The sequence below is a fragment of the Chelonoidis abingdonii genome, chromosome 10 (assembly GCF_003597395.2).
Source record: "Chelonoidis abingdonii isolate Lonesome George chromosome 10, CheloAbing_2.0, whole genome shotgun sequence".
NCBI lineage: Eukaryota > Metazoa > Chordata > Testudines > Testudinidae > Chelonoidis > Chelonoidis abingdonii.
In genome coordinates this window covers 65,160,135-65,178,312 of record NC_133778.1, presented here as the reverse complement: position 1 = coordinate 65,178,312, position 18,178 = coordinate 65,160,135, and the positions used below count along the sequence as shown (strand labels likewise).

General features: G+C 44.0%; 1 protein-coding gene across 1 annotated transcript in view; it reads right to left on the bottom strand.

The window, feature by feature from the left end:
* DPP10 (dipeptidyl peptidase like 10) overlaps nt 1-16,021 on the bottom strand; it is a 442,364-nt gene extending 426,343 nt beyond the window's left edge. The window contains exon 1 of the mRNA XM_075069831.1: nt 15,449-16,021. Coding sequence (XP_074925932.1) covers nt 15,449-15,523 — 75 coding nt within the window. The 5' untranslated portion in view covers nt 15,524-16,021. The remainder of the gene's footprint in view (nt 1-15,448) is intronic.
* Between the last annotated feature and the right edge of the window lie 2,157 nt (nt 16,022-18,178).

Sequence of the window (18,178 nt, the reverse complement as noted above, 5' to 3'; positions counted from 1 at the left end):
CAGTGATTGGATTCCAAATACCCTAAGGGAGAGTTTGTTTAAAATAACTGTTCCTATTAGAATAAGAACAATGGAAACTTTCCTACTGGTCTTACCTGTTGTGAAAGATTGTTTTATAAAAATCTAAAGCCCTGCTCTTGCAAGTTTAAATCTGTTGGTGGTCTTATCAAGCTGAATGGGTCCTCTCTTGTCTCTGCAATGTTACTCATATGCATAATTTGGAATCAAATCTGATTTGATTGTGTTCCGTGAAATGCATTGGCAGATGTTTACTTGATACAACAAACTTGGGAAACTGTTTTAAAGAAAAAGATAGTCAAATTAAATATCTATATTTGTCCAAAGTGTGGGTCAACAGAAAAAAAAAGTTTCAATGGAACTACCCTAGTTATAAACATGCCTAGATTTAAAGTTATGTTTAAAGTTGCTGTATTATTTTTCAGAATTATATGCAGACGATTCTTCCTGTTTTGTTTTTATTAATATATGAAAAATAAAAATAGAACAAGAACTTCATTCTGAAACCAATTATTGTTGGTTTTAAATAAACTAGTTTATAGTACGATTATGAAGTCCTCGCTCAGAATTCTGAGCACTTACTTATGTAAAATATTTCCATGATGTTCACAGTTTGACATCACACTTTCAAATTTGCCACATACTGAATTTTTACAAATAAACTCACAGAATCTCCAGAATGATAATACACTGGACAAACCCATTTCACAAAAAGTCCGATTACAATTTGCATTTATAAAATCGCCTTGCATCTTGTGGGACCCCAAAGAACTTTTAACAAATTGACAAACTACAACAAATATTGTAGTGTAAATGTGCGCTTGAACCAGTACCAATTAGTCATGTAATTAGTCCCACTGCTTTCATTGGGACTAAGAGTATTAACAGTGGGCTTCTATACAGGAACTTCAACCACTATGAAATACAGTCATATCAGGAGTAGAGCACAGTATCTGCCTACCAATGCACCAAAACTCTGCAATATAGTTTGGATAAAAAAAAATAAAAAGCATATTTTACAACTAATTTCCATGTATAGCCATCCCCTTATCTCAGAATTTTTGACTTTGTAAGAGTCTATTACCTTGACTAGATTTAAATTTATATTTATGCTTGACAGCATCTAATTACCCTATACAATCATCTATGCCTTGGAGCAAGAAGGCCTTTAGTAATAAACATTCCAGTAGGATTTTTATGTTGTTTCTTTTCACACTGTGGGATATTGCACATTTCTTCCAAGAAAGAGCAGGCAACCTTGCAAGCTAATTCCTATCCAGAAAACATACCTACTTGGACTATACTTATTATTAAAGCCATTCTAGATTTTTGTGGTTTTTTGGATGTATTTACAGTAGTCATTTCGCCTACCCCGCCCCCCAGCAGAATTAATTGTGGGCATGAGATTCAGATCCTATGCCCTCAAGATTATTCCCCACCCCTCACCCCCATCCTGATGTACAGAGAAAGAGAGAAGCTCAAAATTCAAAAAGCTAAACTCTAACCTAAGGACTGACTAGAGTTACTTAAGCCAAAATCCTGAGACTCTGAAAGCCTCTTTCCCCATGTATGTCACCTCACTAGCCTGGTCAATCAATGGGGTGCTCAAGACAGAAAGGAGATAGAGATGAGATGAACATATACAAATGCAGGATCAGACCCAGAATTTATGATCAGTCCCATTAGTGATGTTTGCTTGATTAAGTTCTCTGTATTCATTCAGATTTAATTTATACAATAAAACAAGCTTAACATTTTCCCCTCTAGTATTTGGAAATCACAACCATCATGCTTAACCTTTACCTAACTCCTTTTCAGGGAGTCTACAGAATACTTTTCCTTTTCAAATGAATGTGAATTTCAATTATTACCCTAGACAGACACTCTCCAAAATCTTTAAAGGGTAGAAATGGCTGGAGGACGACAGTTCTGTGTCACTGCAACTTTTGAGATTTTGAAGCATGGTTTTGTTCTGCGTTGGAACAAATATCAAAATATCTTAAATGCACAAAAACTGAAATGTGTCAAAATGTCTATTTTGGCTCAAAGATTAAGTTTTTCAGCATGTCTGGCTTGGGATGTAGGAGACCAACATTCAAGTCCTCTGCTCCTCTGCCTGATTCAGAGCAGTTTTTTTATACCAACCTATTCTCATTCAGCTACAGCAGTCATTTGAACCTAGGGTTCCTATATCCTAGCCTAGTGCCCTAACCACTAAGCTATAGCTCTCTCCCCTTCCATCCCTGCCATGCCACAAAAATCCATCAGCTATATCTCCACAAAACATGTCCACGTCCAACAGCTCTATTAAAGTAATTTCTATTTTTTAAATCACTGTGCAATTTTATACTTACTAATTAATTATCTTATACAACAGTCTCAAAGTATCAGAGGGCTTTTATCTTGATTTTGAATCACTCCCTGTGTACAGAATCTCTATATAATAAGTTATGTTCAAGTTCCTAACAGCGTTAAGAACAATTAGGAAAGGTTTTCTAGCTTCAGCCGTCAATTCTGTAGGTCATCCAATGTCCTTCCTAATGGATAAATACTGTAATTTATCATCATCAGTCACATCAGCATTATTCTTTTTACTATCATATATTCATGAACTTTATTCGATACAGCGTAGTGGAGCATAAAAGAACTGTATGATCAAAGTGAAAAGGAGCAGAGTTTGAGACAGCACAGGTTTTATGGTTACTGCATGGACTGAGAAATGACATAGGTCTTCTAAAAGTGAGAAAGCGCTTGTCATCAAATTATAGCTACCTCTTGGCAGAAGACTTAAAGGCATCTCTGGCAATGGACTTAAAGGCAGCTACTCCCATTCCTGTCTAACTCTGTCGGTGCAATATGAAAGAAGAGTTAATTATGAGAAGCATAAAGTATGTACTAAATACAGTACTGTAAAACCAAACGGACTTACAGCAGATGGGGCCTGGTGCAAAACCTAGGGAAATCAATGGAAAAACTTCCATTGACTTCAGTGGTCAGGCCCAGATACTGATTCAGGGATTAAATTCACACATTTTACCAGTATGAAAATTTATAAGAGTAATTATTTTTCCTCATCACATCCATGAAAGTCTTTAAATGCCTTACAATTTAACAAACAAAGCTAATAAAAGGACTTCCATACAGTGAAATAATACTATTCAACAGCAGTTTAGTTTGCTTAAACGCTTCCTTCTCCTTATTATCAAAGTAGCTTGTCCCTGCAGTATCTTAAAATGGGAAACTACCAGAAAGAGGCAAAGAAATTATATTTGAATATATAAGCTATAATAGATATTTTCAAGTTCCTGGGGCCAACTTGGACACTTTGTAAACGAAAAATTGTTCCAGCATATAAGAACCATGCAAAGCCTTCTACACCACAGAAGTCTCATTGAAGTTCTGTGTGAAGAGGCAAATCCTAGTGTCACCGCTACAGAGGCAGAGGCCCCCACAAACAGAAAATACAGTACTGTTCTACTCGGTAAGAATAACCGTAGGTTATTTTGGAAACAAAACAAAGATAAAGGAGTTCTTGTGCAGGTCTGGAGGGACTATAAAATGCGAGTGAAAGCCCATCCAGCCTAATAGCTATGTTCTTACTCTGTAACTTGAGAAGGCGGCTTCCTTTTCCCCTTGCCCTTTTTGAGTTCCACAGTGCACAGCCAGTTACTCAGCCTGGCTCCTGGGGTGACGATTTGGTCTTAAGTGCTCAAGTATTGGACCCTCTGCAATAGGTATGTGAATTTCAGTCTAATTTGTTTTCCTGTTGTCAATAAGTAAATGAGTCAATGGGAGGTTCACTTTAGAAAGATCTGTAGAACTAAGCCCTATATAGTTACTCACCTAAAAGTTTGCTTCAGAACTCTTTTTTAAAAAAACAACAACAAAACACCACATTTTAAATACCCATGGTATGACTTTTGCATGCACCCAGGATCTCTGAGGTTCCAGACACAAACGGCCTTTTTACAATATATATAGTCCTGCTCCTACATAGGTCATGCTATTTAGGGCCCAATCCTGCTTGTCCGGTGCATGCAAGTGGTCCCTTTGAAATCATGAAGGTAGTCCTGTGGGGAAGGTGATCAGGACACACACTCGAAAGGAAAACGCGCTCATTTTTCTCCAGCCCCCCACCCTGACTTCTCCTCTTGTATGAAACTAGTCTCGTGAATGAAAGGTGTGTGGCCACCTGTCAGGAGGGGGGCAATTCAAGGCAGAGTAAACGATTTCAATATTCACTTGCTCTCTGCATTCCCCATATACCCAATTCCTGCATGTAGAGCTTGAAAAATATAGTTCTAACCCTATAGCAGGATTATTAATGCAGATTCAAATAAGCTTCTTGGGATGGCATTCATATACTTGATCACACAATCTAGGTTTGTAATATTTCTCTCTGTCTTCAGCATGGAAATGGCATGGCTCACTCATATACGGTGTAAGAAATTGAATCTGAATCTAAATCTTAACTGTTGCCATAAAATTCTGGGGATAATGAACTTTCTTTTTTCCACTTTTCCTCATTTTTCCACCTTAGAAACCTGATGTATCTGACTTTGTATTGACCCACAAAGATCAATACATTTGATATATCACAATAATATTACAAGTCAAAAAAAAGCTAGCTACAGAAATTTGGAGAAATGTGAAGTCACTTTTGATTTTGATTTCTTATTTCAATCCTAAGCAAACTCAAAACACAAACACATACAGCATATGGAAAGAATTTCTGAGACAATCATTACCTGGAGCTGACTACCTTTCACACAGAGCACTAAATCTTACAAGTTTTCAAGTTTGCTGAAACTGTGGTTAGTGTGTAATGTAAGAGCTCACGTTTTTCTGTGTATCTAAGCAGGAAAAGATAATTTTGACTGAACAGACAGATCTTGTTCAAGACCAGTACTTATATAGGAATACCTGCAATAGATTGATATTGTCACGTTAAAAGTAGGCCAATGCTCATCCACTGTCTCCTATGTGTGAATGTACCACGTAATGTAAAAATTCAGTCTTTTAAGTTTTTGAAAAACAACATAAAAATTTTAAAAAATTAAAAATATGAAAAATAATTTAATAGGACCATCCACCAAAACACAAAATATATGTCCTCCAAGGCCCTGATCCTGCAAAGAGATCCATGTGCAGGGATTCCTCTGTCCATGTTTATTCCCACTGAACAGGCACAGGTGTCCACCAATTTACTTCTCTTTGCAGGATTAGGGCCTAGTTTGGGGAAACCACTATAACATGATGAAAGAACACACAAAAGACATTAGACTATCTCACCTTTTATTCACTGAAAACTAAACCTTGATGCATACAGAGATTAAACTCCCTTGGAGGTCAAATTTATTTGAACTTAATAGGGGCTTTATTACATCTTAAATTTTCAGAACTTAGCCCTGAGAAAGCAGAGTTTAAATTTCTTGCTCTTTAATCCACTGCATTTTACAGTAAAGGCAATACTCATACTCCCACTGACTTCAATAGGAGCTCTGCCTGTCTATATATTATACAGTTATAGTTAACTCTTATGCTCAGCCAATAACTGCTTTATAATAGCAGAATAGCACACAATTAACTTTCACATATCTATTTTAAAAATATATTAACTTGGAGTTGCAGTAATGGACTGTAGTTCAGAACTTCTAAAGAAAATTTTAGATTCCTGTATTTTAAAACTAAATTTTTAAAAAAAATACTTAAATGTGAGAGAATAATAGAGACTCAGGGGAGAACAATTAAAATTTTCAAAGATCTCTTTGCTCATACAGACAAAGAAGAGCAAGCACCAGGTGGTGTAGATCATCTTTTTTTGGTAAACAGACTGAAGCCTCACAATGTTAATACCGATAGGAATTATCTTAGTTTTGCATCTGCAGAAAAAGCAATATGCATGAACTGGCATGTCATACAGGTACCAAATTTGTTGTGGTTATTGACTATTAAACAGCGCTTTTTTTTTTATGATCACTAAGAGCTATTGTCTAAGACTACGGGCAGCTGTTAAAACTACAGATTGACAAATCCATTTGCTGTATTACACAGGGAGAACTCAAGAAGCTAAAATAATTTATGAAGAAAGCTTTCAGGCAACAGAGTTCAGCGGAAATAAGAGTAATTTAAAAGGTATTTTCCTCTATGCAGATAAAGTATGATAACGTAAAAATATAATTTTACAAGTAAACAGCAGGAATCGTTTAACAAAGGGTTTGGAATGAATGTGACTAATTTATCAAAGTTCTCTCTAAAAACATCAGTAGTATTGTTTATTACAATCTTGCCTACGGACTAACTATAAATGGGGTTCCATTGGGCTAGGCCTTGTACAAACACAAAGTAGTAGGCAGTCTCCGCCCTGAAAAGCCTACAATTTAAAAATCGACAAGCCAGACACACAGTGTGCCTATAATGCAATCAGTGAGTGTGACTGCTGCATGTGTAGACACAGGTGAGCCAGCTTTAATGTAGCTAGCTCATGCACCAATAGAAGTGGAGCTGAGGCCTGGTCTACACTACGCGTTTAAATCGATTTAAAGAGCGTTAAATCGATTTAACGCTGTGACACCCAACCGCAAATCGTTTCCTAACAACTTTAACACAAAAAAATATTATGCTCTTTCTATTTATTCGATATTTTAAGCGCCCACGAAAAAGCCCAAAAGTGGGGTCCCTCCCCCCCCCTTCCACATTTCACACTCCATCATAAGGGTATAAACTTTAAGAAACTTCTAAAAACATCGCCCCTTCTTTTTTCCTTTGTATGCATCCTCCTCCCTTCCCATCCCATCACTTTTTGACACCCCTCAAAAACTTGAGGCGGTTAAGGATATTAACAAGAATGAAAAATTTCAAAACTTGAAAAGAAAATAAAAAAATCAAGAAAGTGCCTAGACGCATTGGGACTAGAAAAGCAGGTTTCCCCCCTTTCCTTTCGAGGTGGCTTGCCTCCAATAATCCCCCATCCTAGTAGGCTGGGCTAAGGATAGAAAAAAAAAGATTGGCGGCCGACGTCCAGATGGCCCCCACAATCACTAGTATATTTCCTCCGTTCGGATATAACAGGAAAAAGGAACCTTTATTTTTATTAATCCCTAAGAGCCAAAATTCAAAAACCTCTTGTCCCGTAGTGGGGGACGCTGTCCGGCCAAAGAAAGGGTCCCACCCGCCAAATCCCCGCCCACTTCAAACCGAGATATAGTGGGGCCCGCCGCCCAGGAGGCAACCCAGATGGCTGTAATGCCGGGGCGCTATTTGGAAACACAAAATAAAGATATGCTAACCCGCCTTGCCCCGGCCGCCGCCTTCTCCCTCCCAAGCTCTTTTCCCCTTTCTTTAACCCTGGGACTGCCCCCCGCGTGGGTTTCCGGTTCGTTGGGGAACATCCTGAAACTGGTTTGGGAAGGCGCGGGCGAATGCAACAATAGAAAGACTCCTTTTTTCTGAACCTCACGCCGCAAACAACGGTCTCCCCCCCGCGCGAAATGGCCGCTCTTCTTAAACCTTGGGGCTTTTTGGGTCCAAGTCGTTTGTTAAAATTAAACGAAAGCGTGCTTAACAACAACAGTATTATTTGTTAGTTAACCTTTAAAAATAATTATAATAGTTTTTGTTGCTTTTATTACCTTTTTTGATATAGTTAACGTATTTCTTCATGAATTTTAATTTAGTTTTCCTTGTTTTTTGTTGTAATACTATAAGTTAAAAGTTTAGTTTAAAGCGGGCCTCTTAATTTTTCCGCTGTGGCGCTTGCATTTAAGGCCCTCCCTCCTGATCACTCCCTAGGGGGGCCCCGCGCCGTTGGGCGCCGGGCAGGAATTGGCCCCCCGGTAATTTCGCCTCCGGCAGAATTTCCAAAAAAACAGACGTTGGCCCTCTCCCGCCCTTATTGTGGTAAAAAAGCTATTTGAAAAATGCCCCACAGTGCAATCAAACCGAGCTCCAGAGCGCGACCCCCCAACGACGACCCCGGCCCTGCCTTTTAAAAGTTTGGCCCTGGGGGGGAGGGAATCCACAACAAAAATCGGCACCCAGAAGAAAAGTAGGCCCTAGACAAATCTGGCAAAAGCCCCCTTCCCGGGTCCCCCCCGCCGATAGATTCCCTAAAGGAAACAGGGCGGGAGCCGAGAACGCAAACGCCCCCCTCCCCGGAAAAACCCGCTTTTCCCCCCCTTAATGGTCCGGCATAAAGCATGAGCCAAGGGAACATGACAAATCTGTTTCTATTTTCAAGACCTCAAGCTCCGCCTTACAGAAGCCGCCACCCCGACCACAATTGCCGGGCCCCCAAAAAAAACCGCGTTTGAAAAGAGAGCCACAACTCTCCGCAGCTATAACCACACAGCGGCTTGCCGTGACAAGCGAACGGAAAGCTTCCAGAGTTACCCCTGGCCAACACTGAGACGCTCACCCGGGAATCTCCCCGTAACGCGGCGCGTAAAGCCTTGAGCAACCACCACCCTATCCACAGCCGCACGGCAAAAGGCCAGCAACCGGCCACAAAAAGAAAATTGCCAATTCTGCTCACGCTCCCCCCCGTCTTTTTCCGGGGCAACCTAATAAATACTCCCAAGGTGTGGCTTCAATTCCCAAATAAATGGGAAACACAAGAGAATAGGTGGTCCCTCCCTTCCGAAAAATTCCTCCCATGCGAATTTTGTCCTAACCTCTCCAGTTCCCTCCACCCACCCCGGTTTTACTAAGAAATAGAAGCAAAGGAAAAAGCGGGACCCACACGAAATGGACAAAAATAAGTGAAAAGCACCTTCTTGAGCTTCTTTCAACTCGTAAAACACATGAGGCGACGGCCGGCCCCCCGCTGCCCGGCCCCGCGCCCCAAAGGGGGGCCCTTCTGTTTGGGAAAAAAATAACTCCGGGGCCCCTTGGGCGCAGCGGGGAGTTTTCCCGTCCCGGAGGTTTTTCCCCGAATTCCCCTGTTCCACTTTAAAAGCTCCCGGGGACACGTCCAAGAAACAAGATAACTCTTTGGGTTGGAATAAAAAAAAGGCCCTTCCTCGGTAGTCCCCCCTCCCGGACCCTCGACCCGTCCCACGAGAAAACACGATTCTCTCGCGCAGATCGGAGCAGTAAAATAAGGAGCCGAAAACCCTTATTCGCCTTTGACCTGCCGAAATCGCCCCCCTGGGGGGCCCGCCCCCCCCCCAGCAAAATAAACCCGCGGTTGGGCGGGGGTTTTTTTTTTTGGTACTTTTTTTCCCCCAAAGGCGCCAAAATGCCCCCTCCCCGAAAAACCCGATGAGAAAGTAAAAAACCCGTCCATTATCCGGTCAGCTTGGTTCCCCCAGTGGTAGAGTCCTAGACTGCCGTCGCCACGCCACCCGAGTGCTTCCGCTGGCTGCCACTCACCGATTCAGGGGGTTTTTTTAAACGGGTGGAGGCGGCCAGCGCCGGGCCCTGCGTACAAATGGGATGATCCATACTGATTTCCCCCCCAGTATATCGCGACCACCAGAAGATCTCCCCCCCTCGTAACCGTCCTCTCATCCCCATCACGCAACAAGCATGAGGGGGCTGGAAGGCCGCGTGCATCAGCCCCCTCTTTCTGGGCTGTTCGCCGAAAAGGCCGTTTCCTCGTGTAAAGAACACAGGACTCTGTAGCCTTGCCTGACCGGTCATAACGCAGCGGCATGCTGGGCCTTTTTCTCCCCCACCAAAATATAGTCCCTGCCGGGCACCCCGCTTAAATGTTCTGCCTGGACTGTTATAAGCTCCTCGCCCGGAGCTGCCTCCCCTCATAGCTCAAAAACCGTCCCTGTTTTCTTAATCCTCGTCCCGCATTCTTATACTATCGCAGAAATGGGAGACACCCCCACGGACCTCCGGAAGTTGGGGACCGGAGGGAACAACTGGGGGGTTGTTGCGGGGCACCCCCTGGATAAACCCTAACAGACCGCTGTTGCCTCTAACACTGGTCCCTACTTACCACCCGGCCGGGGCCAATGAAACACCCAAAATAATCCCCTAGGTGGGCTCCAGCGCGTATCGACTCCTATTTACAAACTATGAAGGCTGAGGCGATTGATCAGAGGCACAAATTGCTTTTGCGTGCGCCTCTTTCGCGGCCGCTTGGAAATCCAACAGAAGTCCCCGATTCAGTCCAATGTCCAACATCCAGACTAGCCCAGAACAAAGACAAGTCAGCCAGGCAGGAGCGATGAGAGAACCCGCATTGTCAGTCCACGGTTGCCTCAAAGTTTTTCTCCTTCCCAGCAGTAGACCGGTACACTCCCCCGGTAAACTAGAACGATCCATAACATCTCTGTGACTTCATGGCAAAGCAGTCGAATCTGCTGTGTACGCTGGAGTATCGCCTCTCTGGGCGCGGCCCTCCGAACGTACAATGACGAGTGCCGGAAAAAAAAAAAAGCTGAACAGGCGCCTGCCACGTCTATGTGTCTGACAGCCGGGGCCCCAAAAAAACCCCGTTTCCAGCGCACCAGCCAACCCCGCCATTACGAAGACAAACCGGCGCGAAAAAGCCGGATGTCACTATGTTTCCGGAAGAAATGAACGACTGACATTTACCAGAACCACGGCACCCGTGGAACCCTTTTCCGAGGAAAAAAAGCGCACCGGTCCCGCGACCCCAACAATAATTGTATTTCATGGGCCACCCCCTCACGAATGAAAGGCTAGTTTTTAGGGCCCACGCCGGGCCAGTAGAAAAACTGAGCGAAGGAAAAGTCAAATGGGACTACCCCCGGGCTAATCGGCACCGAAGAGCTACCCAAAGGGGAACTTCAAGAAATCGGACGTTCACAGCTGTACTCTCCGCAGCATCTGGCCTGACAAGCACAGACAAAGAGCCCGAGAATTAACATAAAGCCTTACTTGGCCCGCAGAAATCGAATTTATAATATCAGTTTTATAAAACCGATTTTAGCTAATTCGATATTATCCCGTAGTGTAGACGTGGCCTGAGGCAGTACAGCTTCACTATGGGCTGTACAGCTGAGTTATAACTGGGGTAGCTAGGTCGTGCTGACAGCTATGCTGTCACAACTTAACAGCTACCAGTACAGAAGCTAGACAGAATAAGGTAGCTTGGGTATGTCAACAAATGCTATAACTACACACCCAACTGCAGTGTAAACGTATCAACAGTATGGGAGAAAAAGGAATAACTCAAACAGAATGAGTTTAATTAGGAGGGAACAAGGTAGTGGAAAGAAAAGTGAAGGGAGAGGGGACACTGAAGGGAAGAGATTGGGAGGGATATACAGTCATTAGATGTTTTGCCCAGGGGAATGTTGGTTTACAACTACCTTCTTGAGGAAAGTGCTCAATAAGAAGTTATATCAAATTATTTTTAAGTAAGTGATCATTAATGTTTCAGTCAGTAAAACAACACTTTGTTTAACCAGGAAAGTCACTGTAACAGCCAGTTGTAATTTACAGTGATAACTCAGGTCCCAATCCTGGAAACACTTACTGCAGCAAACCCAGTGACTTCAGTCTGACTACTCACAGGAGTAAAGTTATATCTGCGCTTGGGTGTTTGCAGGAGAAGACCCACAAGCAATTCCTTGCTTCACCACAGATTTTCTGTGTGACGTTGACTTGGGCCAGGTTGATGCTAGAAAAGTGCAGACAATGAAGGGTCTATCTTATGAAAAGAGATTAAAATGGCTTGGCTTGTTTAGCCTAGCAAAGTGAAGGGTAAGGTTGGGGGGAAGCAGGAGAGGGAGAGATTTCATTGCTCTCTATAAACACATCAGGGGAAGGAGAAGAGCTTTCAGCTAAAGGAAAGTGTTGGTAAAAGAACAAATGGGTATAAACTGGCCATGAATAAATGTAGGATGTAAATTAGAAGCAGCTTCCTAATCATCAGAGGGGTGAGGTTATGGCACAGTTTTCCAACAGGCATCATAGAGGCAAACACCTAACTAGTTTTAAGAAAGAGCTTGATACATTTATGAGTTTATATGACAGTTTTGCCTGCAAGAGCTGGGGTATGGACTCAATGACCCAGGATTTCCCTTCCAGTCCTGAGTTCCTGTTCCCCTGCACAGCTATGACAGCAAGCCTTCCTAATGTAGATACAGCTTATACCAGCAACGGAGGGCTTTAGCCAGTACAGTTTATACTGGTTCAGCGAGAAAAATAATCTATATCTTCAAAAGCAGCTTTTGCTGGTACAAGCTGTGTCTACCTGTTAGTATAAAGTGTGACAAAAAAATCCAACATTACTATACCAATAGAAGCTCCTAGTGCAAACCTGAACTTAGTCTCTCTGGACCTCAGTTCACCATCTGTAAAATGGGGATAGACATACTTCCCTACCTTGCAGAAGTCTTGTGAGGAAAAATATGTTAACTACTGTGACATAAGCAGAAATGATGCTTACAGAGACCATATGAAGTATCTAGATAGATGCTATGGGCAGATCTTTGAATCCATATGGATCCCCACTGGCTTCAATTGAATGCTGCATGGGCTTTACTGCAGGATTGGACCCCTAAAACCTTCTCAATAGTCAATTACCATTTAAAATAAAGAGAATAATCTTCTTCTGTATATAAAATTCAACTTTGACAAACAACTGTTGTGTGTGATTTAAATATTAAGCACTGTGCAAAAAATGTCTGGAAACCAGGAATTTCACAACACAGTTCAGTCTGAGCCTAGCAAAACTTTGTTCTCTTCTATATTTAATGTTTGCATACAGTAGGGAGAACCACAGTTATCGCCATTCACTTACAAATTAGCTGAAAGAGAGGATGAAAACTATAGAGCAGTGAAAAAATGATAAGCATATTCCTAAGCTTTACAGCTATTTAAAATTAATAGAGAATAGAATACTGTTCTTCAGTTCAAGGTAATAGGGGAGTAGGAAGAAACAGAGTTTGATATATAACAAACTGCTTTGATATTTTAAAAAGATCTCTAGCTTTAACAACAAAAGGCCATTTTGGTAATTCAACTGTGTGTGAATTTAAAATAAAGCCATAGTGAGTGGTTAGAGCCAACCATCTTTGATGTTGGCTAAGAGCACTATCTTTTAAAAGAAAGCAAATACAATATTTTATTGAAATGAAGAGCTCTGTGAATGCTTGAGAGTGATCATACAGTAGCAACAAATGCCTACATCAGCTGACTTGCTGTAAACTTTAATCATTCCGTACTCATAATAGGAACCATTGACAGCAATAACCCAGTCATTGTCTCAAACTATTATAACAGATGCATTCAATTTATTCAGAATATTGAAAGCCTCCTCAAAACCAGCTGAAATGGAGTACTTTGTTCGATATCACAGGAAAAAATGTCAGAATGCATACACATAAACCCAATCCTCCAAATACTGATGCACAAGTTTATATTTACTCATGTGAGTAGCCCCACTGAAGTCAATAGGATTACTGACATATTTAAAGTTAAACATAGGTAAATATTTTCAGGATAGGATCCTTTGACTTAAATTAACACGTAAACCTGTAACATGGGACTTTTCAATATCAACTTCCTTTTTTGATATATTTGTAAATCCTATTGATTAGTCTGATAATGAAACAAATGTGATTTATATTTATCTTGGCTATGTTTTGAAAAATGCTGGTTTCAAAATGTAAAAATTGGGATGCCTCAGTCTTGAGAGCAGTAAGAAAAATGCAACCTCACAAAGAATCTTTATGAGTTTGCAAAATTTCAGCTGTTTTGCACGCAATACAAAATCGTGATTAACTGGACTCAGCTATACACAGATGAGGATAGGTGTACTATTTTCAGCATTTGTAGTCTGTTCTTTGCCCTCCTTTCCTCCTCCCACCATTTCAAACTCTGCAGCACCAGAAGTAACCATCTGGGGTCACAGGTTAGCGATCAGAGATTTCAGGAAGGAGTGTTCACACAACCAATCTTTTCTAACATATTGGTACCATCATCCAAGAGCACCAGTGAGAAACAGCAGCCTGTTAATGAAACTTAAGGTTCTGTGATGCTGAAAGATAATTTCTGCTAACAGACATTCCCTGGTTGGCCAAGCCTTTATATTGAAACTGCTTGTTCATGTTACAAGCATGATACTGAGAGACACATAATCTTCCAAATAGCCCCGTTTATTAACATAAACACCGTGCAAAGGCTTTTAGCGACATGACTTAGAAAAGGCTGTATGAAATGCTGCTCTAACACTTGTAAGGCTAGTAAATAATCTTTCTCACCTTCTACATCAAACCAAAGTGATCACACATTTGCCAAGGGGGCGAACAGACAGGAATATGGGGAGCACTAGGCAAAACAGAGGTGTTGAATTCTCACAGTATTAAAGACCCTAGTATTCCCCACGGATCTAGGGATCGCCCTTTCTGCTTCCTATCTAGAGAGCAGGAAGAGAACCAAAACGGTTTCCCGCACCCCAGTACCAGATGTTTAAGCTTATTACACTCCTTTCAGCCCCACTTCTAGCGCTTGGCTGCTAAAGTGACTGACGTGGAAGAATTACACCTTTCCCAGCGTATCTTGAGCGTACAGCACCATCTCTGGTAGTATCAGCCTGCTCCTTTCCAGAGAGCCATATATCCAATGACCTAATAGCTGACAGCCTCTACTTAGAGCCACTAATTGATGTAAACATGACACATCTGTAGAGACTAATCACTTCGTCTATTTATTTCACTTGATGCAACTTGGGCAAGCAAGAGCACGAAGTCCTGCACGATTCTCCAGGGGGAGGGGGACTATAGAAATGACACCAAAACCACCTCGAATAATACAGGAGCGCAAGGCTCCAAGTCTGGAGCCCTGACTCGCATTCTGAATTCTCCAGCACCCACCTGAAGCAGACACAGCACCGCAGCCAAGACACCCTGGGAGCCTATTTCAAATCTGGACTCCTTAAAATATATATTAACACCCCCCAAAGCCCCTGAATCTTCCTCCAGCTTTAGCCTCCCCCCGCCCCACAGCTAACAGGCTTCTGGTCCCTCTCACTGCTCCGTTCACACGCTTGGAAAGGTCATTCGAATGCTTAGTTTCGTCTAATAATGATGCGTCCAAAGAGGCTCCCCCCCACCAAAGTCTTCGCCTGCAGGGGAACAAAGTACTCCACTAAGGCTGCTGTATGCCCCGAACCAGGCAGCCCCCCACCCCCAGGGCAGAAAGGGTCTGTTTCTTTCTCGCGGCGGCTGTATCAGCCAACCTGCCCCAGTCCCCTCTAGAGCCAGGCGGCAGCCCCTTGCCCTCCCCGCACCTCTCGACACCTCATAGGCAGGCAGCGTTTTTCCTGGCCACACAGATCCCACTTTTACCCACCGTTTGCTACAACTTCGTCTGGAGTCAGTGATGGGGGGGAGACACACACATGAAAGGTGCGTTAATCTTCTCTGGGAGAACGGGGGCGAGACAAGGGGGGAGGCACCCCACACATAGACACACACACGGAATAGTTCTTGCAAACTCTTACCTGGTCTTGCTGCTGAGCCTGGCTCCCCCGGCTGCCCGGGTTCGGCGCTGCCAGCTGCTCCTTCATGGCTGTCATTGCACAGAGCCGGCTTGATTCCGCTGCACTTCCTCTCACTGGTACTTCAGCCTCGGAGACCTTTCACTGGTCACCAATTGCATGACACCCGCTTCCCTGCTCGCCTTGAATTGGCGAAGAGGCGGCGGCGGGAGCAACAAACAGGGAGGGGAAGAGGAGCACCAAGGCGCTGCAGCTTCTCTCTCCCCCTCTTCCTCTCCAGCTACCGCAACCCCCCCTCCAGCCGGAGCCAAGCGCTAGGAAGCGCGCCCAGGGGCAGCGCAGCCTCGAGCTGGCGGGTCACTGAGCGCTCTGGGCCAGCAGCCGCAGACAGAAGGGGAACACCTGGCTGGGCTGGGACTCGGCCGGCTTCCCGCTCCCCGCCAGGAGGGGACGGTCTCGCATTACTGCAGTGTGCGCGCCCCCTCCAGCAGCAGCGGCGGCGGCTCTCGGAAGAGCCCTCCTTGGCGAGGCAGGTGCGGAGGAGACGGAGCAGGGGCTCCCTCTCCCCTCGCAGCAGCAGCGTCCCGCCGCCGAGCGCCGCTGGCTGCACAGCTGGAGCAATGGACAGACAGAGCAACAAGGCGCCGCTGTCACATTCTGCTTCCGTCCTCGGCGGGAACAGCCCACTCCGAGCCCCCAGCCAGACCGCGGGGGCGGGTCTCTGGCTGCCCCTGCCGCAGGACCAGCCCGCCGGCTTGGGCTGGGGGCTGCCCCCCCCCTGCAAATGCCTTCAGCCGCCTTCCTGGAAGCCCGGCCCTACACAGCTCTGCTAAATCCTCTCTTTGGGCAGCGGAGAGCAGCTGCCCCTGGGTTCTTTAGGATGGAATTGGGGGGCGCTGTGGATCTGGCTTTAGCAGGATCTGACAAGCTGTGCCCCCGCCCCTACACACACAGACAGGGGAACGGGCAAAGTTAAAAACAACAGCCAGAGGTTTGCAGTCCCAGCCTCAGCCATTTCCAGCCCGAAAACAAGGGCTGGAGCTGGGGATATGGATCAAATTCTCAGCTTGCTTGTTGTATCCCTTATACAGTCATATCTGAGACTGCCTACATAGCCTGTATAATGCTTACTTGGCTCGGGGGCATGTTCACAGGTGTTTGGGGGCAAGTTAGTCCCTAATCCTTCTACTGGATTTACAGGTGTAAACTAGGCTACCAGCTATCAGGAAATAATCAGGTGCTGGAAGGGTTCAGGATCAGCACCTGGGGAATACGCATAACTAGGGTGAAAAGCCTGGATTCTGCACAGTGACCAGCCTATTCATAAGTGACTACTGCTTTGGAGGACTCCAAGTTTTTGGCTGTCCAATGCTGAACGTAAGTATGCAGAACCTACACCTCTAGCTAACATCAATGGTAGGTTCAGATATTTAACACCTCTGAAAATCAGGCCTAAGCTGTCTGGTTATCCCTGGTTTCAGCAGTCTTCTGCTCAGTACTCCTTTAACTAATCCATCCATAGATTTGGCCTACAGGCTGTTGCACGACCAGAATTACCAGGGGGAACCCACACTGGTGGATGAGGCTCCTAGCAGTGTCTGCTACAGACCACATGTGAGAGAAACAGAGGTCCAGGTCAGCACTTAGGAACACAAAGACTTCACTGTTCCCCACAGGGCCCAAAGCAGTGGCATCAGGAATGGTGATGAGGCCCAGTCAGCACTCCCCATCCCTCACACTAAGGGACCCCACAAGGGGACAGCAGCATATGCTGCAAACACTGTGGGATCATCAGCCACTACTTACCATGGTTTTCAGTCTGGACATTTATTTCCTCTCTGTTCATTCCCACAGCTTCTCTCTGTCTTCCACACCATCCCTGAACCACTAATTCTCTTCTCCTTCCCTTGCTCTCTCACTTCCTTCCTCACTGCTCTATATTACCATAACTCCCCCCCCCCCATTAATATAATATGGAGCTATACCTATCTCATAGAGCTGGAAGGGACCCTGAAAGGTCATTGAGTCCAGCCCCCTGCCTTCACTAGCAGAACCAAGTTCTGATTTTGCCCCAGATCACTGGGTGGCCCTCTCAAGGATTAAACTCACAACCCTGGGTTTAGCAGGCCAATGCGCAAACCACTGAGCTATCTCTCCACTATTCCACCTTATCTCAGCCTCACTTTTTGTATGCATGCTGTGACACTACACCCCGCACACTTCATGGTGATATTGATATGATATAATTATGACATAGTTATAATGTATTTTATGCCAGATAAGTATTTTGAGATGTCATGGGAAAGCTTATGATTTGCTGAATATGATTATCTTATTTGGATTCATGTATCATTTTTGTATCTGAAGTTATGAATATTGATTGTCTGCATTTCAAATATAATTACACCTGGGGAATGCCCACTAGACAAGATGTTTTCATTCTAAACAGTGGGTGGGGAATGGGCCATTAGGAAAACAATAGGATTTGGGAGAAGCTTATCTCCCATCTAGGGAGCCTTCCTGTGTGCCCTCCAAACAGCCTGTAAGTGGTGACTGCTGTGACTCTACAAGGACATGTGATGAGACCACACGTCTCTAGACTCCACCTTGGAATGTCAATAATTACCACTGACAGGTCTGGGAACTAGGAACCAAACTTTGGCCTGGTCTACACTACGCGTTTAAATCGATTTAAAGAGCGTTAAATCGATTTAACGCTGTACCCGTCCACAC